Source organism: Catharus ustulatus, chromosome 8 (assembly GCF_009819885.2).
Source record: "Catharus ustulatus isolate bCatUst1 chromosome 8, bCatUst1.pri.v2, whole genome shotgun sequence".
In the NCBI taxonomy this organism is placed as follows: Eukaryota; Metazoa; Chordata; class Aves; order Passeriformes; family Turdidae; genus Catharus; species Catharus ustulatus.
In genome coordinates, this window is record NC_046228.1 from 15,496,330 (window position 1) to 15,521,023 (window position 24,694).

General features: G+C 36.9%; 1 protein-coding gene across 1 annotated transcript in view; it reads left to right on the forward strand.

The window, feature by feature from the left end:
• BTAF1 (B-TFIID TATA-box binding protein associated factor 1) overlaps positions 1–24,694 on the forward strand; it is a 43,249-nt gene that overhangs the window by 14,948 nt on the left and 3,607 nt on the right. Inside the window, exons 5-34 of the mRNA XM_033066159.2 lie at positions 348–511; positions 799–935; positions 1,591–1,702; positions 2,973–3,041; positions 5,422–5,511; positions 6,655–6,750; positions 6,964–7,140; positions 7,655–7,795; positions 7,916–8,040; positions 9,180–9,300; positions 9,377–9,481; positions 9,715–9,864; positions 10,446–10,588; positions 10,756–10,930; positions 11,407–11,610; positions 12,495–12,921; positions 13,947–14,137; positions 15,069–15,222; positions 15,313–15,422; positions 16,846–17,047; positions 17,458–17,606; positions 19,943–20,095; positions 20,589–20,710; positions 20,917–21,084; positions 21,266–21,343; positions 21,424–21,553; positions 22,203–22,344; positions 22,513–22,643; positions 23,069–23,194; positions 23,925–24,077. Of these exons, the coding sequence (XP_032922050.1) occupies positions 348–511; positions 799–935; positions 1,591–1,702; positions 2,973–3,041; positions 5,422–5,511; positions 6,655–6,750; positions 6,964–7,140; positions 7,655–7,795; positions 7,916–8,040; positions 9,180–9,300; positions 9,377–9,481; positions 9,715–9,864; positions 10,446–10,588; positions 10,756–10,930; positions 11,407–11,610; positions 12,495–12,921; positions 13,947–14,137; positions 15,069–15,222; positions 15,313–15,422; positions 16,846–17,047; positions 17,458–17,606; positions 19,943–20,095; positions 20,589–20,710; positions 20,917–21,084; positions 21,266–21,343; positions 21,424–21,553; positions 22,203–22,344; positions 22,513–22,643; positions 23,069–23,194; positions 23,925–24,077 (4,445 nt within the window). The remainder of the gene's footprint in view (positions 1–347; positions 512–798; positions 936–1,590; positions 1,703–2,972; positions 3,042–5,421; positions 5,512–6,654; positions 6,751–6,963; positions 7,141–7,654; positions 7,796–7,915; positions 8,041–9,179; positions 9,301–9,376; positions 9,482–9,714; positions 9,865–10,445; positions 10,589–10,755; positions 10,931–11,406; positions 11,611–12,494; positions 12,922–13,946; positions 14,138–15,068; positions 15,223–15,312; positions 15,423–16,845; positions 17,048–17,457; positions 17,607–19,942; positions 20,096–20,588; positions 20,711–20,916; positions 21,085–21,265; positions 21,344–21,423; positions 21,554–22,202; positions 22,345–22,512; positions 22,644–23,068; positions 23,195–23,924; positions 24,078–24,694) is intronic.

Genomic DNA, 24,694 nt, shown 5'->3' on the forward strand with positions numbered 1-24,694 from the left:
TTTGGGTTGTTTGGAGGGTTTATTCTACTTGAGCACTAAAATCTTTTATTTTTCTATATAAATGTAGTTGCTCCCAAAGTCTAGGTGTTCTATAGTTAGTGTTGGAACGTCACACGTTCTTGAGGCATCTGTTAATTTCCAAAATGAACCTTGCCTTGATTACAGTTGAAGTACTTGTGTAGTCATAGTAGCAGAAAAGAGTATCAGGGTGATCTGTTTTAGAAGATTATATTAGTCAAGTACAATTTAATCAGTAAATTTTGGCTTTGTTATGTACATTGAGTAAGTCATCAGTAAAATATTTGGTTGGAAATCTGACACATCTTCTTTTAAAATACCTTTTTAAGGTGAAATTGATCCTAAAGAGAGGATAGCACGACAGAGGAAACTGCTGCAAAAGAAACTTGGCTTAGATATGGGTGCTGCAATTGGAATGAATACTGAGGATCTGTTCAATGATGAAGATTTGGACTATTCTCCTTCTTCAGTTTTACTAGTAAACAAACAACCTGTAGGTAAAACCTTGGGCTGTTTCACTGCAAGGAATAATACAGTGGGTTTGCTTTATTTGAGCTTCTGTGGTTATAATATTTGTATTTTAAATAAGATGATTGGCATCTAATGTGGTATGCTTTGGCCTCCTGAGCTCTTACATCCCATAGTTGCTTGTTAGTACTTGATGTCAGACTGCTGAAACGTTTGAAATGGAGGGTTGGGGAAGTTGAGAGCATTGTGGGTTTGAGAATTTTTCAGGACTTCATTGTAAAAAGAATTGACAATGAATGACTTTTCTTTCAGACTCTTCAGGCTGCTGAGTTAATTGACTCAGAATTCCGAGCTGGTATGAGCAGTAGACAAAAGAATAAAGCCAAAAGAATGGCTAAGCTATTTGCAAAGCAAAGATCCAGAGATGCAGTGGAAGCTAATGAGAAGAGGTATAATAGTGAACTGGTTTTCTTTTATTTCAGTTAAGCTGAGATTGCGATTTGATTTATCTGTTGAGAAACTTCCTACAATCTTTGTATCTTAAATCTCTTATGTGCTAATTGTGCTGATGGTGGAAAGTTTTCGTGCAGTGCTTGTTCCCAGGAGAGCTTTGTTGAGGATTCAGAGGCATCTTGACATAATGGGATGCTACAGCTGAAATGTGTGATTTATCCCTCTTATTAAACATGACTTGAGAATAATGCATGAAAATGGGGGATCTTAAGAAGATGAACAACCTAAAAATTTAGGATACAATAATATGCTACTATAAATTACAGTGAGGAACACAGCACACATTGGAAATTGTATCTGCCATGTTCTAGTGGTCATCCAGTGGTGAACAAAATTCTTGATCTTATTTAGGAATTGCTGAGTTTCTTGGAAAAAATCTGAGACTGATTGTGAATTTGGGACAGCATTCTGCTGCCTACTCACTGCATGTTTTGTTTTTACATGGAAACTTACCTATCTTGCAGATTTCAGTGTTAAACCTCTTTGTTTTGTATTCTTGCCATACTTTATGGTGTCTGAAGACTTCAGTTATAGATGTAATTCCCTTAAAGCATACTTGCAGTTCATAAACATATACTTACTCCTTCACAGCAATGATAGCACTGATGGGGAACCGGAAGAAAAGAGAAGAAAAGTTGGAAATGTTGTCATCAACCAACCTGTCACAGACTCAAAAACATTGGTAGAAAATACTCAGGAAGAGGTATGATGTGTTGTTCTGCTGTTAGCAGGAATGGTCATTCAGTTTTTAGCACAGTAATTTGAAGCAAAATTCCTTCATGTGCCCAAATTCTTAAGTCATATTAGCATTCAGGGAAATGGAATAATGTTGTGGCCTGCTTACTTTTATACATAATGAAGCAAGTGAGCTTCTAACTGTGTTACAGCATTGAGGAAGAAAACACATTTAATCCTTTGGTAGCAGTTTGTGACCCAAATTAACACGAGTAGGTGGCTACAGGTGTCAGACCTGGGTATTAAACTGGCAAACTGTGCTTAACACTTATATGGTAGGATTACAGCAAGCCACAAATAATTTGATCCAAATGCTTATTTAATCTTTGCTGTACTTTAATTAGGCTTAATTTAGAATTAAGTTTTATCTCTAATAGTTGAAGATTAAAACAATTACCTTAGTCTTGGAAAAAACTGCATTTGTTTCAAAAGACTGAGAAGCTAAAAATTAAGAAATGGTAAATAGAATATAAATGGTGCATGAAATTCGTTTGAGAAGATTTTTATCTAGATAAGTCTGTATCCTACAAAAATAATTTTCCAGTTATAGTTCAGTAATTAAATTTTTATTTGCATAAAAATGTTTGGAAAACTAATCTGAAATATTAATAACTACAGGCTGAATAGCTGCTGGTTGCTGGCGTCTTTCAGTTGCTCTGTGGATGTGATGTGAACTTAGTATTGATAATAAAAATTCCTTTCCACAGCAATGTCAGTTTCCTTGTAGGAAATTTTGGGATAGTGAATATGCTTTGGTTTTCAAAAAGTGAAATGTGTTTGGAAAAGGAAAAGGGCACTGTTTATTGCTGGATTCATTTGCCCAATTTCATTATGTAGTGTGTTTTCAAACTGAGACTTGTATATTATGTTCTTTAAAGGCAAAGTTCATAAATTTAAAGGATCACTAGGTAGAATAAGAAACTTTGCTTAATTTTCTTCCTCAGCATGATTTCTAAAGGAAAGATGAATTCCAGAACATAAAAATTAATTCCTGTAGAGATGAGGTTACACTGTTAACAGAAACTTCATAAACTTCCTAAGAGATCCAGTGCTAATCAGTGAAGTTTCTGAGCTAGGGAAGATGTTTTTTTTTCAATTCGGCCTAGTAATGAAGAAAAGTATCTTAAGCTTTTGGGGGTTTCTGTATGCCATTTAAGTATGCAAAGACAGCAATGTAAGAAGTGTTCATGATTCCTTTTTATTTTAATCTCATACTTAATAATTTTTTATGGATTTAGGCAAATGAATGGCCTCTGGAAAGCTTTTGTGAAGAGGTGTGCAATGATCTCTTTAACCCTTCTTGGGAGGTAAGACACATGCACTATTTAAGGTGGAACTATAAGTTTTTTAAAAAGGGCTTTAACAGAAATGCAAACACTGTATGTGGAGAACTTAAGAGAATTTTGCCAGATATCAAAAGTTAAATCATTTATGCATACAGATTACATAGCCGAGACAAATTTGCTTTTAGCAAACTTGAATGTTTTTTAAGACTCATTTAAAGGGAAATGGAAACCAGATGTGTAATGTATACTTCTGCAGAGTGGGAAAGCTATGAAAAGCCATCATTATATAAGTGAAAATTATGGGAGTATTGAAATTCAAGCAAAATAAAATCACATCAATCTAAGGATAAAAAGATCAAGCAATTAAAACAAGCTTGGATTCATCAAGACTTTGAGGAATATTATGTGAATCTGTTGTTGGCAACAGTGGCATGTTTGTCTAATGGTAAGCTAGTAGAAAAAGAATGGGAATCAGTCCTTTAGTAACTACAAAAGCTCTGTGTTTGCTTTTTTCCAAGATTCAGAATGGTTCTACTCACCTTTTTATTCAGTCCTTATACAATTTTCCACAAACTTTGGTAGAAATTTCAGGTAAAAATATGAAGTAGCTGATAATGATCTAACTTCCTTGTGCAGAAGGTAGAAATAATGATTGTCAACTAATTTAATTTTAAGTTCATCTTTTGAAGGGTTAAATATTAACAGCAACTCTAACATCCTTATGTGTATCTGTAGCACAGTCTTGGTGATGTCAGTATGGGCAGAGCCAACTTGCTCTCAAACTTGGAAACACAGAGATGGCTCATATGCAGCCAGCACAATTATTTTGGTCCCAGAAAAAGAAAAATTATATTTGTGTGACACATCACTGCATCTGAGCTAAAAAGTCTCACCTTATTTGAAAGCAGACTGTTTGCAGTTGAGGGCCAGGTCTACTTGTCTTCTGGTATGTGGACATTCTCACAGCTTTCTTAGTACATTTGAAATAAGGCACATACATCTTAATAACGGAAGTAGAGCAATACAGAATCACTATTACAGTATGTTCTGGGGAAAAACAGGCTGACCTGCCTCAAATTGTATGTGACTCTCTGGAAGCATCTTGCAATGTCTAGAGGTCACCTGGGTGACTACTTCAGGCTGCTTGCCACACAGGCAGTTGAAGTCAGGTAGGATGAATCCTGCTAGTATTTCCTTTATACATTTGTGTCTTGCTGGTTTGTGTTTGCAGGAGCCGAGACATTAACTATCAGATTCTCCTTTTGACTTGTAAAACCTAGCTCATAAGCCATCTTGGACCAAATAAACTGTTGGTGTATGAGCAGTTAGGATTTTAATAATAGACTCTCTGGCTGTTTTGTATTTGCTTGCTTATAGCTTTAAGCAGCAGCCACTGAGCTTTACATAGAGGCCATGTATACTTGCATTCCATGTAAGATATTCTGAAAAAGGGAGGAGCTACCAAATCATCAGTTCTAGTTATTACTGCCATGAAATGAAATGCAGCAATTATCTGATAGCAACAAGCATGTATATGAGCTCTTCTTAAAAAAAAAAAAAAAAGAGTTAATTCTTTTCTAACTTATGTAAAGACCTCTCAATGAGAACCTGGTTCAAAACTCTGCTTTTGCCATTCTACATATCTTTTAAGTGAGCTTTCCTTGAGAAGCTGATTACCAGTCCAGTTAGCTATCAAAAATACCAGAAACTGGTGTTTTTAGCACATGTTTCTACTGGTCTTTTATTATTTCCAGAACTCTTCCTAGTCTGTTCAACTGTTTGTGTTTATGAGAACATGCAAGTGCCTGTAATTTGCTTTCCCATTTTACTTATTCACATATTTCTAAAATCTAGTCAAGCAAGGCAGGTTTGTAAGTTATGCAGAATAGTAATTCCCAGAAATTTGTTTTGCAGACTGCAGACTACTCAGTGATGATCCAAACTCTGTTTAAGAAATACAGTGAGTTATAGAAAAATATTAAACATGAAGTGCTTGAAACTATAATAATATTGATTTACTTTAGCTTATGAACTTAATAAAAACAGTAATGTCTTCAAACTTCTTTGACAACTAGTTCCATATAGGATAGTGAGGTAAAAGTAAATGAATGCTGGCTGCATTACTGCAAATATCATAATGTATTAGGAAAAAGAAGCAGTTCTTAATTGCTTCTGTTTATAAGCAGGCAATACTTGGGCAAAAGGAGATTGATTTTTGGATAGGTGAATATTTTAATAAGTGATTTGATCTAATAATTCTCACAAGTCTAAGTAGTGCTGATTCTGCAGCTCTTAAAATATCTCTGTTAAGAATATGGTGGTATTTTTTCAAATTTCCAACATTGGGTTTTGCTTCTGTTCCCTAGTATTTTAAAACTGTCTTTTTATTTCACTTTCCTAGGTTCGGCATGGTGCAGGTACTGGACTGAGAGAGATACTTAAAGCTCATGGTAAAAGTGGTGGTAAAATGGGAGATAGCTCTTTAGAGGAGGTAAGTTTCTAGTTATGTAGACTTAGTATTTTACTTAAATGAAGTTTAGAAAAGAGACTCCAACAGGTGTGTGATGTGGAGGAATGTAAAGACTTTTCTGCTCAGAGCCATCTGGATGACATCACTGTTTGCACTGACAAAACATTTGTTTTTAAAAGGCCTATGCAGAACCCAATACTACTGGATAATTAACCATTAATATGTTAGTTGTGTATAAAGTTATTAAACATTAGCTTTCATATTAGCATAGATTGTTTTCAAGTCCTGGTAAGGCTGTGCTGAATATTTACAAGTTGATTATATAACCAGTAGTGTCTCAGACCATCTAACTCTACTTGCTTAAATAGTAAGAGGACTCTATCAACCTGCTCTCTTTATTATGAGAAAAGGAATTAAAATAGCCTATTTAAAAGGAGATCAATTTTTTAAAAATATCTTGACAGTAATAGCTTGTTTACTAATAGTGGATTTTATCTAGATTCCTGCTGATTCCCCTGCTGTAGAAGCAGCTGGAAGAGCTTGTGGATTAGAGAGTTGAAGAATGAGATGTAAATCAGTGTATTTCAGCATACTTTGTAAATAGGGAAAGCAAAACCTTCTCTCTCTTCTTGCTTCCCTGTAGAATAGTATTTGTTTCATGGAGATGGCTGGATAATAGTAACACAGTCTGCAACAATAAAATGCTTTAAACCATTTCTTAACTATTTATGGAAAGTGAGCATAATACAATATATATATAAAAATATATATATAATGTGTATATATATAATAAAGTGTTGATAATGTAGCAACAACCAAAACATCAGTGTGGTTTCACTATTTTTCTTATACTGACTCTAGAACACAGCACTGTACCAGGTACTAATTAAAAAAGCTGACTGTCCCAGCTGAAAGCAGGACACTAGCCTTTTGATAAAAGTAGTGTGTTTTTAGAGAAGAGAACAACCAGGTTATGATGTTTGTAATGATCCAGGTGGGTTGAATTATTGCTGACTACCTGGCCTGGACTGTCTCTGCAAGAGAACATTGAGTCAATGAGAACACTTGTTGTCATGTCTTCTACAAATACCAGCTAAAGTAAGAATATCAGAAATACTTTATGAATAAATGTAGTCAAGGTGTTCAACTTTTCTGTTCTTACAGATGATTCAGCAGCATCAGGAATGGCTAGAAGACTTGGTTATTAGACTTCTTTGTGTGTTTGCACTAGACAGATTTGGAGACTTCGTTTCAGATGAAGTAAGTTTAAGTTACCTTTGCAGGAACAGGTAGATCAGCAGGCTTCTGCAGGAGATAACACTGCAGCAGCTTGGCTGTGCCTTGTGTGGTGCTACTGCATGTGCCTATTGCTGATACATAAACTTCACATTGTTTGTATAGCAGTTTGGTCATCTGACTCTTTAAGTCAAATTTCATGCAGAAGTATCTGTTTTGTTGTTTACTTTTTCCTAGGTAGTGGCACCAGTACGTGAGACTTGTGCTCAGACTTTGGGAGTAGTATTGAAACACATGAATGAAACCGGTGTTCATAAAACTGTGGACGTTCTCCTGAAGCTGCTTACACAGGAACAGTGGGAAGTGAGACATGGTGGTCTCCTAGGAATAAAGTATGCTTTGGCAGTACGTCAGGTAATAGCTCTCATGACAAATTGTACAGAACTTTAGATCAAAAATCTCTGCCCAAAGTAGAGGACATGGCTGAGCAGTAGATAGGTGTGATAAAGCAAGCTTGCCTGTACTGCAGTCCTGTTGAGATGTGAGATGTGACTGCACTTTTGTATCCATGCTGCAAGTATGCAGTGCTAACTGTGCTTCAGAAGACATCATAGAGGATATGCCTGCCTGGTCTTGGTGATACTCTCATGTGAGGTAAGAGCAGAGTGTTACAAGAAGTTTAGGCTATCTGTGGTGGTATTCTGCAGACACTGAGCTTTGTTTATACTGAAACCAACCACTTAGAGTTGATCAAGTTTATAACCTATGTTTAATTTCATGAATGGTAACAAAATATTTAGGCTACGGTCTTGGACCTGTAGCACCCCTTTGAAACAATCAGGTCCATTCACACACATAGAGTACATCTTAGTTGATTGTATCTTTATAAGCTTTTTTGGTTTAAAAATACTTTTGATCTTTTTGGCAGGACATGATCAACACTTTATTGCCTAAAGTATTACCTGCAATAATTGAAGGTCTGCAAGATCTGGATGATGATGTCCGAGCTGTTGCTGCAGCATCTTTAGTACCAGTAGTGGAAAGCCTGGTCCAGCTTCAATCTCAGAAGGTGACTGAACTGTTTTAAATTCACTTTTGGTCTAAGTGAAGAAAATGATCCTTAGAGGCAGCACTGATTTTGTTGGTTTTTTTTTTTTTCATGATAAACGTCCTCTGCTTATTTGTATAGGTGCCTTTTATTCTTAATACCTTGTGGGATGCACTTCTGGAGTTGGATGACTTGACAGCTTCCACAAACAGTATCATGATCCTTCTTTCATCCCTTCTGACTTACCCTCAGGTCCGCAAATGCAGGTAACTTTTCAATTAGTATTGCTTCAGAATTGCAGGTCTGAGTGTCCACTTACTGTCAAATTGGAATTTTTAATTCTGTTTATTTCAAATTGCGTACCAAGGAGATGATTAATTTAACTCAGTATTTTATTTCTATTCTGGTTTGTCCATAAAGTGGAGGTTACAGCAGTGCTTCTATTTCTATTAAGTTAGTGAAATGCAACAGAGGAATTAAGAAGTGTACTAGATGTGGTTTATATGTGACTTTTTTTCTCCCTTCTGTCTCTCTCCATACATCTTGGGTGTTTTAGTAAAAGATATTTGCTCCACTCACATGGTGGTCCTGCCCACAAACATCTTGTTTGTTAACAAGGAACAGACAAACTCCAAATGAGACCAAACTGTGTATATGAAAACACATTCATGAACCTGTATAACTTTACTATTGGAACAGTTCTGAAATAAGCTACCAACATAAATTCACATTAATAGTCCAACCAGTAACTCCATGACTGGTTGATGACAGTTGCGATCTCTTTGGGACTCTGACAAATTAAAGGAACCACATCTTAGTACACTAAATTTTTCTTAATACACATGTACACTTAAGGTAGATGCTGTACACATTTGATTTTTCTTACTCTATATGATTGGCGCTGCTGAAGCTGGTGGCTGCCCAAATCCAAAATAAAGAATGAAGTTTTGTTACTAATGCAGTGTTTAATTCAGCATGTACTACTTGCATCAGCTGACATACCAGCTTATGCAAAAAAGATGCAAGCTTGATTTTAGTTATTTGTGAAGTTTAACTGCTTAATAGCAACTACAGAACAGAAACAGCCCCTTGTTTTTTCTAAACAGTTGAACAAAGCCTGAAGTATAATCTGGGAAAAAACATGGTGAAAATATATGCTTGAACTGACTAGTTCTCTATACCAGTTAAAAAATCCCAAACCACTATTCTCCTGAAATAAGATACCAACTCAAACTGTTTTAAATATATAAGCTGTAATAAGTTGATCCTTCACTTAAAATCACCGAATATATGCAATACTTTCCTTTCTTAAAGCTTTCTTTTGGATAAAATGAGAATAATGAAAATTAACTCTGTGTGTGTGTTTCTATCCCTGGCACTGCCTCTCCATCTCCCTTTCCTGTAGTATTCAGCAATCCCTGACAGTCTTGGTCCCTCGTGTGTGGCCGTTCTTGCATCACACGATATCTTCTGTGCGAAAAGCAGCACTGGAAACATTATTCACACTGTTGTCTACTCAAGACCAGGTAAGAATTAGAGTTATTAATGTCTTACTGTGATGCATATTGGAATATGCTTGGTCATATGGTATCCTTGTTTCAGAGTTCTTCCACATGGCTGACTCCGATTCTGCAAGACATGTTGAGGCACATATTTCAGTTTTGTATCTTAGAAAGCAACCAAGAAATTCTGGATCTTATTCACAAGGTATTTGCATGACTTACCACACAGATGTAGTGCTTGTGTATCCTGCTCTTTCACATCCTCTGTACTTCTGTGCAGATGAAGAATAGTGTGTTCATGTTAAACACTTTGCAATTGCCCTGTGTGATGCTTTACTGTAGAGCAGACTAGTGCTCCTGCAGTTTTTCAGCATGTGTATGATCTTATGTAGACCATGTACAAATTTGTCATGATTTCTACCGTGGTTCTTTCCCAAGGTGTGGCTGGAACTATTAAACAAGGCATCTGTACAGTATGTTGTTGCAGCTGCTTGTCCATGGATGGGAGCCTGGCTCTGCTTAATGATGCAGCCATCTCATTTACCCATTGACTTAAACATGTTGCTAGAAGTAAAAACCAGATCCAAAGTAAGTAAAATGTGGCCTCACTGACTGTTCTGAGGAAAAGCAGGAATTTGCTTAGCTGTATATGAAACGCATTCTGAGGGTGTTAGAGGGAAGTGGTGGTGCTTTTCTACAGTTCCAAATGTAAACTGTCTTACAAGCCTCAAGTCTGTAGAGCAAAAGGGTTCTTGTCAGATTATCCATGAGAATTAAATTCTTCTGTGTAGCGTTCTCTACATGGGTACTTTAGAGCCATGTAAATATAGACATATAAAGCCATCTGTTTGCAGGATTGAGTTAAATCCAAAAGCATTGCATTATTTCTGGAAACATGCCGAGAGAACTTTCCTTTTTCCTTTTATTGGCTGTGTATTGAGCATTAACCTTAATATTATAGTGAAGGAATGTAGCATACATTTAACTGCACTACAGAATGCTACTAGTGAACAGGTGATTTACAAACATTGACTACTTTAAGAAATCTGTTACCCAGGAAGTGTTCTTAGTCCAGCTTTTTAATGGTGTGGTGATTATTTGTATTGTTATGGATTATTAATTAATCTTTTCATTAAAAACACACTTTCAACCTTTCCTTTACTCCACAGGAAAAAGCAGGTGCTAAACTGCGTCAAAGTCAAAGCCAGAATAAGGAAGTGATTCAGGAATACATTGCTGGGGCAGACAGCATTGCAGAAGATCCAGCAACCAGGGATTATGTTGTCATGCGTGCTCGGATGATGGCAGCAAAGTCAGTTTACTGGAAATATGAAAAAAATACTTAAAAGCCATGTATTTTTTTTCATAATATATAGTGGTGTTGCCAAAATCTAATTACTATTTTGGCATATTCATTTTGAATCATTGATTGCAGAGTAATTATAACATTGAAGTGACTGTTCTTTTTCATCTTGTCAGGTTGCTGGGAGCACTTTGTTGCTGCATTTGTGACCCAGGTGTAAATACTGTTACTCAAGAAATAAAGCCAGCTGAATCATTAGCTCAGCTACTGCTCTTCCACTTGAATTCTAAATCTGCCTTGCAGAGGATTAGTGTTGCATTAGTAATCTGTGAGTGGGCAGCCTTGCAAAAGGTAGGATGTGTCTGTAGCAAAAATAAATTTTACTTACTATCTCAATGCACTGCTTGTTCTGTGGTACTTAGCTTGAAATAAGATTTCTGTAGGTAAGCTAAAATGGTGTTTATACATCTAAATACTAAAATCTTGATCGTTAGGCAGTGGAGGAATACAGAACTTAGTAGATAAATGCCAGCTGTCACAACTATGAATCAGTAAATATGCTCACATCTTTTCTACAAGTAAGTCTATTCTCAAGATGCCTTTTATGTAAGGTCAGTGATTCTTGTTAAGATAACTGTCTTTTCTCTACTCACTATCATTTCTACTGGCAGACTTTTTGTTCCTAGTCCTTTATCTTTAATATTCTGGGTTGTGAATGTTAATAGTCCCTCTGGAAACTGGATTTTTGAAGCTAGATTGAACTGCCCAAGACTGAGCAAAAGAAATTGTGATTATTCAGAAATGCAAATTGTATTTTCCTATTGCAGGAGTGTACAACTGTGGCTATTTGTGTTCAACCTCGTTTGCTTGGGGTCCTTTCTGAACATCTCTATTACGATGAAATTGCTGTTCCTTTTACACGAATGCAAAATGAATGTAAACAACTCATCTCATTGTTAGCTGATGCACACATTGACATTGGAAACAGAGTAAACTGCAGTGTATTCACAATAGATCAAGCTAATGAGCTGGTAAGTAGAAGCATGCTTGCCTTTGCTCCAAATCTGTACTTGTCTTGAAATACACCTTCAGCATAATTATTACATAGACAGTAACTTGGAGAAATAACGTGGTGACCTTTGCATATCTCATGAAAAGGAATGTGTGAAGATTCTTACTGTTTCCCTGAGGTGTGTTTACAGTCTAACAAAAATCAAGTGCAATACAAGGTACATATTTAATGGGAGAATAAAACCGAGTGTTCTGATCCCAGGTGTGGATTCACTATTGAAATCTATGCACAAGAAAACAAAGCAGGCTTCAAAGCCATTGTCAGAAGACCTGTAAATAAATTATATAAATTCTAGACCTCTTCCCTTCTTGCCCCATACCTTTTAATCTGGTTTTAATCTTTTTCTAGTGAAAGATTTAAGCAACAATAGTCAACCAGTTGTGAGTGGGAAAGGATATAGAAGGTTCTGCAACTACTTTGTTGTGCTTTTTTCTTAGATTTTTATCCCAGTCTCTTTCCTCAAAAGAGAATCAGCTGAGAAACAGCTTGCTCATTCACAGGACCTTGCACATCCTTTCTGGATTCTTGTTATTCACATTCTGCTTTGCTGATCTGTCACATGCTTACATATTTCCAGAATGTCTGGGTAGAACTGACAGATATGGGACAGTCTAAATTTGCAGGAGTACATAAACTGCTCTTGTAGCTTTGGAAATCTAGACTTTAAATGTCTATGATGTACCTGATTTTTCTCTTTGATCTGCAGTTCAGGATTCCCAGAAACTACATTTTGGAGTATTTCCTGTTACTGGTGATATGTGGTCAAGTGACTCATGTTGTGCCATGAGGATATCCTGTTTTATAGTAAATTAAACATTTTTTTCTTTTTTTCCTTTCCCTTAGGTTACCTCTGTTTTCAATGAGGTGACATCATCCTTTACTTTGAATCCTAAAGTTTTGCAACAGTTGGACAGTAAAAGGCAGCAAGTCCAAATGACTGTTACAGAAACAAATCAAGAATGGCAAGTGTTGCATCTGCGAGTCCATACCTTTGCTGCGTGTGCAGTTGTGAACTTGCAGCAACTTCCAGAAAAACTAAATCCTGTTATAAAACCCTTAATGGAAGCTATCAAAAAAGAGGAGAATACACTTGTACAAAACTATGTGGCTTCATGTATAGCAAAGTTACTTCAGCAGTGTACAACAAGGTCTCCTTGTCCCAATTCAAAGATTATAAAAAATCTCTGCAACTCCCTGTGTGTGGATCCACACCTTACCCCACTGGCAGCATGTCCTGCACAGCCTCAGAGTAGCCAGGAAAACTCCAAAGGTAGGTATGACATCTAAGACTGCCAGGATTCTTAATATATCTGCTTATTTCTGAGATTTTGAAATGAGTATTTGAGTGAGGCTTGTTTTCATTGATTTTTAAAATGCCAGCATCTGAGTATTTATTACTAATTATTTAATTTAGGTATTTTAAACTGTGTACCACCAATGTGTATTATTTTATATCTATATGTCTATATGGATCTATAAAACACTTTAATTCCAATTTCCAGGTATTGGCTCTTGTTTGGTTATTATCCAGTTATGATCACGTTTCACTTACAGATGTTATTGAGTAAAAATGGAAATTACAGTAGCCTGTCAAAAATGTGGCTTGTGTTATATTCCATAGGCTAATCATAAGATAAAAAGAAGAGGACAGTGTTCAAAATAAATAATTCTATGCATGCAATAATTCTGGTTTCTTTAAATGGCTGTCCATTATTGAAAATGTATGGATTGAATGAGCAACCCAGATTAACCCAATTAAAATCTCAATACTCTCAAAGATTCTAACCTGCTTTAAGGTTTGACTGTTGTATGTTTTACTCTTTATCTCAGAACAGAAAAACATTCATATCTGATTGAAAGTGAAGCTCTTAGTACAAATAGAAACATCAACAAATCCAAAGATTATTAATGGCATCTTTATTGTATCTTGACAGAAGTACTGAACTGTTTTAAAGGACACAGAAAATAAACTGGTGGAAACTTTAGAAATATTTAGAAAACGTCATTAAATAAAATTGTACAAATGTTTTATATTTGATTGCTGTGTTACCTGTGCTTCTTGCTGAATTATAATTTCTGGCAGTTTGCACGCTGAACTCTTCATTCCAAGTCTGTAATGTGCTTATAGCACTGTAACTCTTCTCTGTACTGAAGTGCCATCGTCCTCAAGGGTGGAAAAAATTAAGGGTTTTTTAAAAGCACAATCAGCAGATGACTTGTAGGTAGCTCTCACTTCCCCCTTTGTGTTTAAACTGCAGCTTAAATTGTTGTCAGCTGTTCTGCCTTTTCTTTTAGGGCCCAACTCCGATAAAGATGGGATGCAGCACACAGTCACTAAGCACAGGGGAATAATTACACTGTACAGGCATCAGAAAGCTGCTTTTGCCATCACAAGTCGGCGAGGTCCTACTCCAAAAGCTCCAAAAGCCCCTATTGCAGATCTCCCCACAGGCAGCAGTGGAAGCATTCCTACAGAACTTGATGAGGTACATTTCAAAAGCTTGAATTTACAACTTCACATCCACCCCTCCTTTCTATTACTTTCCTTACAAAGGAATTCACTGCAGTTCATACCATTTTAGTAGGGCTGGGGCAGGGTTTTGCATCACAAAACAGGAGGTTTTGTGTTGCAAGCAGCTTATGTTTGATGTTTTAAATGTTTGTCATTAAGAACATTAATAACTCCTGAAATGTTATATTTACTATAGAATATGAATGTCAATGTAAGCTCATACAGATGGATTTCCACTAAGTGTGGAACAAACAAGAGGACATGAGCTGTGTCCTGCCCATGTTAGTTCTGATTCATCTCAATGCCTGCTGAATGCCTCTGAAGCATTCAAACCAGCATTTGAAATCTGACTGTGTGGAACAGCATGTCTGTGTGGCTTCCATACTTGATGTTCTAAACTCTCCTATTAATTTCAAACTTCAGCATGTTTTGATTAGATTCTAGGCAGGACTGTGAGCTCCTAAGCAGTGTTGTGGATTTTGTTCTTAATTATTAGGTTTTTATTAATTCTGCTTGCCAGAGATGGTGGGAGCAAGAGAAGGGGGATAAATAAAAAATCAAGTATTGTAAGTTTTCTTGTATAGTAGTGTTCTTGGTGTCACTGTATTGGCAGTATCTGAGGTTCTGGCACTGGAACCATTTGTAAACATCTTGTTGAAATAGAACACTATCAGCGAAGGCCAAATCTCAAATTTGTAGGCTTTAAATAATTTGACTACGAAAGACTTTTGTTTTTTTACAAAGAATAAAAGTAAAGAATAAAGTAATTAACTTGGGAAAAAACCTATTGGTGAATATGTCGTAGGTAGGTATAAACATAATCAGAATTGAATGCCTATGTAATGAGAGGTCACCCTTTACAATAATTGCCATTAAATGTACTTTGTTGAATTGTTTAATTCTAGGCTCAGAAACCTTATGTTGTACAGAGAAGAGGAGCTGAATTTGCCTTATCTACTATAGCTAAACATTTTGGTGCTGAAATGGCAACAGGATTGCCACATCTCTGGGATGCTATGGTTGGTTCGTTAAGGAACAACATTCACATAAATAATTTTGGTAATTGCACTTCTGATTTAAGTTGGGAGGGGTGGCAGGCTGGAGCCAGTATGTCAGTCTTAAACTGAACACCTTTTCTGTTTTTACCAGACCGAAAGTCATTACTGGAAAAAGGAGATGCTCCTGCTCAGGAACTGGTGAATTCCTTGCAGGTTTTTGAAACAACAGCAGCTTCAATGGATACTCAACTACATCCTCTGGTAATCACCTCTTGCGTGAAACACTTCAGTCTCTTTGTTGCTAGTGGTTTAAGTCCTTGTTATTCTTTTTTAGATGTTTTTCTGTTTTGTGTGGCCAGGGTAGAGGCAGAATGGTAGTAATAAAGTCAGTTTATTGCCATACTACTCTGTACCAGGCTAAAGGTTGTCAGAAAGGCTGCCTGTGCAGAGAATGCAAAAATTATGGAGACCTCAGTTTATCCCCAAGTAGACTAGATTTGATCTTTTAAAAAGCTGTTTCTTTCTCTGAACTGTCTGTTTCTACTCAGGAGAGAGTCCTGGAGTTGGGATAGTTCTGTGAAAGTACCAGTAAAGTACTGGTTACAAAAAAAGTAAGAAACGGGACAAGAAACTCGTCCTTATGTCTGCATCTAACAATTTTCAGTACTAGCGTATCTGCAGTACTCTATTTCAGAAGTATAGTAGCTCTGTAAGAGACACAGAAGGGCAACAGGATGACAAAAATACATGACAAAACTGCCATGCAAGGAATAAGTAGGCCAGAACTCTGGAAAGGATGGATATAATGAAGGGCTATAGAATTCTGAGCAGATGGAGAACAATCATGTGGAATTGTTTCTTACTTATTTTAATAAAATACTGAAGCGATTTTGAGTGCATTTATCATATGCCATGGAAAGACTTTAATACAAGCATTTTACATATTATGCACATAAATGTGGTATTTAGTTATTGTTTTTGGTGGTGGTAATACTGTGTGCAGTTTTTTAAAAAATTACAGAATGTTAAAGAGGTTGAACTTGGTTCAGCAAAACTGGAATTTAGGGACTTTGACACTAGGAAAAACCTGACTGTCTGTTTAGGTGTCCCATCCAAAAGCGTGTCTGCACTGATGAAAAAATAGACACGTGCATACACCAAAGAGATGTGTATACCCTGCTAGGGAGATGCAGATTTCCTTCTGGGTATCTTCCTTGTCACACAGAATTAGTGAGATTCCCAGCATGAGTACTTAAGCTGCCTAAACACAAGGGGAATGAGTCTTGAATGAATTTGCTAGCTGGAAGGAATTCTTAAATCTGTGTATCTGTATTTAAGAAATAATTATTTTTTAAAATAAAAAGTTCTGAGTATTTAGTACTATATTTTCAGTGTGAAACACTTCCTTGCTAACTAGGAGCTTCATTAGTTTTCATTTTGACTGAAATGCTAAATATTTTGTTACTCTGAATTTTATCTGTACTGGGGTATTTAATATGTGTTTACAGTTCCAATTGCCTTTTTATTTTGAAATGATTTTATAGTTTTAAGCAATTACATCTTGCAAATGAACCATTTTAAGCATTCTTAAGTTACTTTGAGACTCTAGTTAAAAAAAAAAAATAATGAATTTGTTTATAATTCATAATAATCTTTACTCCCCACACCTTTTTCTTTTATTCAGTTGATACAGCATTTGCCTCATCTTTACATGTGCCTTCAACATCCCAGCACTGCTGTGAGACACATGGCTTCCCGGTGTGTGGGTGTTATGAGCAAAATAGCAACCATGGAAACAATGAATATCTTTCTAGAGAAAGTTCTACCGTGGCTGGGAGCAATAGATGACAACACCAAACAAGAAGGTGCAATTGAAGCGCTTGCATGTATCCTTGCTTGTGTATTCAAAAGTGCAGAAACTTCTTTGCTGCTGTTTCATCTGGGTGAACAAAAACAATTGCCTGAAAAATGGGAGGAGGAATGAAATAAAATACTAAGCTGTTTTTTCTCCTGTGGAAAGAAACAGAAGAAACTTTCATTTCCATTGCCCTTATTTTATCTACCAAGTGACATTTTGGTGGAGGTAATTCAGTTTCTCAAACCATGCACTTTGCTGCCTCACTGTGATTGGGTAGATCAGATTTCCCTGCTTTTCCATTGCTTTGTTACTTAGAAATCTCATTCACCCAAGTGTAACAATTAATGACTCTTACATACTGAGTGTGAAATCTCCTGGGTGTGTATTTATCAGACAAACTTGAGCTGTTACAAACTATTTCCTTAATAACCACTCCAGGTGTAATGGAGCAGCTGGATGTTGGTATTGTTCCATACATTGTTCTTCTAGTGGTTCCAGTTCTGGGAAGAATGAGTGATCAGACAAACAGTGTACGTTTTATGGCCACTCAGTGCTTTGCCACACTCATTAGACTGATGCCTCTTGAGGTAAGTTTGAGCCATAAGTATGTAGAGTATGTGAACTGTCCTTTCCACATTTTCACCAGCTGCAAAGTCCAGACTTCTGGCTTAGTAAATGCTGAATGAATAACTGGTTTTGTAGGTGTTGGGTCCATAGCAGATAAGAGAAGGTACACCCTTTATAAGTAAACTGAACAAAATTGGACCTTGTGTTAGCAATTTTCTAATTTAATGTTAAAATAAAATTTCTCTTGATAAGCTCATTTCAGCTGTATACACAATTAAATGGTAGATTTATTAATTTTTAGTGTAATGCTGCTTTTCTTAGTTTGGCTTTAAAAGTTTTGGGAATTGTACATGCACTTTCCTTAGGTATGTGTGTTGCTGAGTATGTTGTCAAGAGAAATGCACAATACTGGTTTAAAAGAAAAATAAAAAATAGCAGTAATAGAAACAGTGTGGGGTTAAGTAGGGTCACTTATTACTAGTTCTTAAAATCAAAAAGCAGCACCCTACATATTTAGGCAGAATATTGTGTATTATCATGCAGTAGTATTTCATCAATAAAGATCTAGTTCAGTCTTTCATGCCTGCTACAATTTGCATACCTCAGACAACTTCTGATGTTGTGCATCAAGGACTACAATGCCTCTAAGTAACTTAATGTGACCACCAGATGGTAATAGAAGACAGTTTAGAATTTACGCAGCAATAATGGAAAACAATTGGCAGTTTAATGGGTTTTTTATTATTTCACTTCTTAATTTAGCATAATGGAACCTTAGAATCTGATACCTAGAGATCTACCTTAACAGGAACAATTATTTTGTGTGCTTACACTGAGATGTTGAACAAGTTGAAAGTGAGCAAAGAACATAATTTCTAGCATGTTCATTGCAGTGCCATTTGCACCAGGACCCACCTTCATAAACATCTTAAACAGTCCTGTGGAATACACATAGCTTAGGGCTTGGGGAGGGGGTTAAAAGCTATTTCAATAAAATTTAGTGAGAATCTCTAAAAAACATACTGTACTTGTTTTATTAATTGCATGCCATATGCATGATCACTTTATATTTCTTTTCCATAGTTATGGAAGAAGTGCCTTAAAACTTCCCTTTCTGGTTAATAAAGTTCAGTATCAGGTATTGAACTATATTTAATATGTAAGCACAGAGTGAAGCAGATTAATAATAAGAGAAAATACTTGTCATGGAACAGTATTTTATTTAACAATAAATAAATTTAAGTGAGTTGGGGCAACTTAACTATGCTCTGTTTCCTGCATCTTTATGCTGGAATTGATTATTCCTGCAACCATAAAAATGAAAGTATGACTGAGAGAAGGATTGTAAGATAAATGGTTTAATTTAATCAAACTTGTATTGATTAGCAATCCTGCTACAAGTTGACAACATACTTGAACCAAATTACCTGGCAGTGTTCATACTACAGATAAGTTCTTTTAAAAGGGAGTGTAGGTAGAGCATTGGCCAAGGAGGCTGCTGTCTCTGTATGTACTTAAATACCATGTGGGGTACTACTGCCATCTCCCTTCCTTACTGCCCACATACATGGTGGAATTACTTGATAGAGGATTTTTTTTAGCCAGCCTCTGTAAGTGATAAGTAAGTTTGTGTTTTGAAGTAAAGCTGACTAAAGATGGAGGAGGCCCAGAAGAATGGGATGACAGATGTGATGGTGGGAAAATAGCAGTGCCTCTGCTGGTACTGTATGTTATTAGCAAACAAGAATGACCATATCTGGCCCCCAAATGCCTTCTTTGGGCTTCTGGCCTGGTATGGGGACTACCTAGGAAGTAAAGATCTGCTGTTACAAACCTAGAGGGGTTCAGTTTTTTTTCCCTCCCGACAGTTTCCAGCTGCTTGAATTCATCCTATGGATTTCAGTATCCCTTTAGATTTAATTCTACTAAGTAGGAGAAAAATCTATCAAACTTTGGATGGTAGCTTGTGGCTTGAGGAGTACTGGGTGTCCTAGGATTCTCTAGCCAGACAGATAAACTCTGATTAGAGGTAAAATAGCTCAGTCTTTGTAGAATCTTAGCAGCATGACCAGAATTTCCCGTCTTTTGTGTAATTTCTATCAATCTTTTCAATGTGTCCTTTTGGATCAAGATTTCTCTTGCACCTTACAACCCTGCATGTGATGACTTGCTAGTAATCAAACAAGTATAGCTAAATATAGTATTTAAAATCTGAGTTTAGATTCAGACATTTGAGAAGACCTCATATGTTTAGTGTGATCAAAGTGTCTGAGTGAGTATGAGGTTTCATCATCTCCTCTGTGTGGCAATTAAGTCCTGTAGCCCTTACATGACTGCTTTAAAAATGTTACCCTAGGCTGGTATACCAGACCCACCAAACATGTCAGAAGAATTAATCAGAATGAAGGCTAAAGAACGTCACTTTCTGGAACAATTACTGGATGGAAAAAAACTGGAAAACTATGAAATTCCAGTACCAATCAAAGCAGAGCTCAGAAAATACCAGCAGGTAACAGCTTATATTTTATTTTAAAAGTTCCAATCTGATATGATTTCATGGAATAGTAGGAGTTGTTCAGGTACTGGCATTTTCTTTGAGGATTTTTAAAGTGTTTTGATTTCTGTTGTGCAGTGTGTATCTTCAACTCTGGATAAGGAAGGACAAATGAAGTCATGCATGCTTCTTGTACTGTTCTAATGATATGTTTTCCCCTTTCTGGATTTTGCTTTTTTCTGGGAATGGCCATTGGTCTGTGCCTTGCTAACACTGGCTGTGGCAACCCATCACTGCAAAGCCAGGCCTCACTGTACCATTTGGGTGTTTGTTTTTCCCTTTATTCCCCCTGCTTTTAGTGAATGGGACTGTAGTTGGATGCATTTGTGGTGGGAAACAAGCTCCTAGTGTGGCAGTACTGGGTCATTGAACACATGGATGTTTGAACTGAAGCTCAAGTGGCAAAGAACCATTTTTTACTCAAGGCACGCTCCTTTTCTGATTTCAGGATGGAGTGAACTGGCTTGCATTTCTCAATAAATACAAACTTCATGGAATTCTTTGTGATGACATGGGCTTAGGAAAAACTTTACAGTCCATTTGCATTCTTGCAGGTGATCATTGCCTCAGGTAAGCTTAAACAAATAATATTCTGTTACACTTTACCACACATAAGACCTATCATTAATGAACATGGACATAGTCCTGGGGAGCTGTTACTGTAGGTGGGTGTACTTGGAAAGGGGGCTTGGACCAGGTGGCTTCCACAGGTCCCTTCCCCCCTCAACTCTTCATTGAAAAACAATTTTTTAAAACTCTATTTTATACCTTTAAAGGGCTCAGGAATATGCACGAACAAAACTGGTGGACAGTGTTCCTCTTCCCTCCTTGGTGGTGTGTCCTCCTACACTCACGGGACACTGGGTGGATGAAGTGGGCAAATTTTGCTCGAAAGAATATCTTAATCCATTGCACTATACAGGACCTCCTACTGAGAGAGCAAGGTAACCCATCTTGCATTTATAACTGATTCAGAGTAAAATATCACACATGGAATTTCTCAATTTACTTTACTACTACTACTGAAGCATAGTTTGTGGGCATGGGAAGACTTGTGGTATCTTTAAAGGCTGAAACAATAGTGTGTAAGGAACTCTTCAATTAACTCCTCATTTTTTTCTTCAGGTTGCAGCACCAGGTGAAGAGACACAATCTCATAGTGGCTTCATATGATGTTGTAAGAAATGACATTGACTTCTTCAGGTAAGAATTGGCTTATTTTCTGAGGATTTTAATAGCTTAGAATTTTAAATACTACTTGAGTCTGTGTTCTTCTTTTCTAGAAATATTAAGTTTAATTACTGCATTCTTGATGAAGGCCATGTAATAAAAAATGGAAAAACAAAGCTGTCAAAAGCAGTAAAACAGCTGACTGCTAATTACAGGATAATTCTTTCTGGGACACCAATCCAGGTAACTGATTTTCTGTTTTGGACGAACAGTAGAAAACCAACAAGACAGACCACAGTTTTATTGTACCTTTTAACAATCATCTTGTTCAAACTATACATTGTAAAACAGCTTTTCACTTCTAAATGCTCAAAACGACATCTTTTCCCTTTCTTGGTATACCTGTGTGTAGGGGAATGAATGCAGATTTTATGGTATTAATGGGGTTCAAAAGTTGGCAGCAAGACTTTCTCTACCACTTTCTCTAAGTGTCAGGCAGGGAAGAGACCATTTCCCTATACTTCAAGTAAAATTAGCAGGAAACTCAATTCTGAGCTCTCCAGATTTTGAGCTTTGTCCTAATGACTTGCCTGTGTAGTATCGGTTACACCCAGGACTATAACCACTGGAGTGTCCTGGGTTTTGTTAACCAGAGGAACTGAGTGTGGCTTAAGGTACTGGACACAGTGGGAAGTCCATTTATACATTCAAGTGCACGCAGAGGTATTTCTGTAACTCAGATGGACAGAAGAGCCACTGAGCTCCAGGAGCTCGGGGCTGGGTTGTAGTCTGAAGTTTGTAGGGTTTTAAATATGTATGGAAATTTTTTGTTAACCTTGCAACAACTTATTACTTCTGAAAATAATTTATCAAATGTTTCTTTTATGTTCAGAACAACGTCTTAGAGTTGTGGTCGTTGTTTGACTTCCTAATGCCAGGATTCTTGGGCACTGAACGCCAATTTGCAGCACGTTATGGCAAACCAATCCTGGCAAGCAGAGATGCCCGGAGCTCCAGTCGAGAGCAAGAGGCTGGTAAGGATCAAATGTTTAATCTTTGGGTTTTTGTTTTAGGTTTTTAAATGAGAACTGCTAATGAAAAGAAAAAGTGTGGTTACTTCTAACATCAGAGATTGAGGGGGAGCTGAATGTTTTGAAAAAAGTGTTTTTCTTCTAAAACACTGGTGCTGTTGCTCTCACTAGGGGTACTTGCGATGGAAGCTCTGCACCGCCAGGTCCTGCCATTCCTGCTAAGGAGAATGAAAGAGGATGTGCTGCAAGATCTTCCACCCAAAATTATTCAAGATTATTACTGTATTCTCAGTCCTCTACAGGTATGCTTAAAAAGTGACTGAAAGTTTATTTTTCAGCACAGTTAACACCACAAAAGCATGAATTCTGTATTCCTGTGTCAGTCTGATATCAGCTCTGACGTTCTCTGGATGTACTAAAAGAATTTTGTCGTGTGTGTTTAGAACACCAATTCCAGTCCTGTAGTAATAGAGTATTTCTTGAACTTAATTTTGGGCATTGTTCAGGAACAACATGTAGGCATCTGCAGATGGTTTTTCAATAACACTTTCCAAGTTGAAAGCAAGTAAATGGCCAGAGATTCTGTTGTTAATGTTTCTTGTGTTGCATATGAAATGGCTTTCTCAATGTATGGTAATTCAGAATTCTGACTTGAAACTAAACTCTGAATAGGACTGTCTGTCTTCTGTCAGGAAAAAACATAGTCGTTCTCTTGTCTGATCTACAGGTTCAGCTTTATGAAGATTTTGCCAAGTCTCGTGCCAAATGTGATATTGATGAAACAGTTTCTTCAATTTCAATGAATGAAGAAACTGAAAAACCAAAGCTTAAATCTACAGGTCATGTGTTTCAGGTAAAGATTTTTTCAGTAATTTTTATTACCTTCTACATACATTTTTGGTAACTGTATTTATAGGTTTAGTAAAAAAATGAAAATCAAAACAGTAAACTTAGACACTTGTGGTCATATGATTTGAGTATTTATGGCTGGAATGGGATGTATAGCTATTATGTTTAAATTACGGGTTTGTGTCTTATGAAGCATAACACTGCCTCGTATTTTTAATGTGATCTGCTCAGTTGGTGTTCATCTGTTTTGTGGATCTTGTAAAAACTGAGTACTGAGAGAGCAAAACCTCAGAATGAGGAAAGTAATTCTGATTGCACCAGCTGTTACACTTCAACATTAAGATTCTAAAACATGGACAAAATGTTTCCTTAAGGGTAGATCGGAATTTATGAAGGTTCATGATCTTACAGAATTGCAGATTAACTCTGAGTTAATTGGAAAAAATTATTCTCAAACTGCTCCCAAACCACTTTGCTCTATTGCAGACTCAGATGAAAGTGTGGGAAATGGTAATCCTTGAGTTTTTCCTGAAAGAAGGGACCAAGATCACAATAAGCGTTTGGATACAATTTGAAATGCAGGTTTTAAATGTGCAGTTTTGATGAAAACACAACATAAAGTCTGGAATGTGGCCCACTGACCCCTGTGCTTACAATCAATTCTGTTAATCCTTTTTCTGTAACTGTATTCTTACTAATTATTTCTTTGAACTTCATTTCTCAAATAATTCAAGGCATTGCAGTACTTACGGAAGCTCTGCAACCATCCAGCATTAGTGCTCACAACCCAACATCCAGAATATAAGAGAATTACAGAGCAACTTGCAGCTCAGAATTCATCCCTTCGAGATATCCAGCATGCACCTAAGCTGTCTGCTTTAAAACAAGTAAGTGGACGTGTGCTGTGCCTTAAATTCCCCAAATGTCTCTATTCATGTTACAGTTTAGGATGTTTTATTTAAGATTTCATCAATATGGGAACTCTTCTTAATAAAATTAAGTAGCAAATGAAAAAGAATGGAGGAGTGTTTCAGGGATATGCCCTATTTTCCCTGATAATTCAAGAGGGAGGGGACCATCTTCATGGCAATGTTGTTTATACGACTTTTCGGCATGAGAAACCTTATTTCTATTTTATTCTTGTCCTTCTTGTTGCAGAATTTTTTTTATTGTTACTGCACAGGAGATTACTTCTTTGATAAAGTTAGGATTGCATTGCATAGCTTTACTTACAATCGAATTTAAGTACAGTAATTTCACGACTATAAGGCGCACCCTTTTGACTAAAATTTTCCCCCGAACCCGGAAGTGCGCCTTATAGTCCGGCGCCTTATATATGGGCAAAAGTTCAGAAATTTGCCAACCCAAAAGTGTGAGCCATGAGCCGCGGGGGGAGCCGGCAGGGCCCCAGCTGCCAGGTGGAGGCGGGGCCGTGGGGCTGCAACTGCCGGGTGCAGGGGGCCCAGGGGCCCGTGGTGTTCCTCCTGCCGGGTACAGGCGGGTC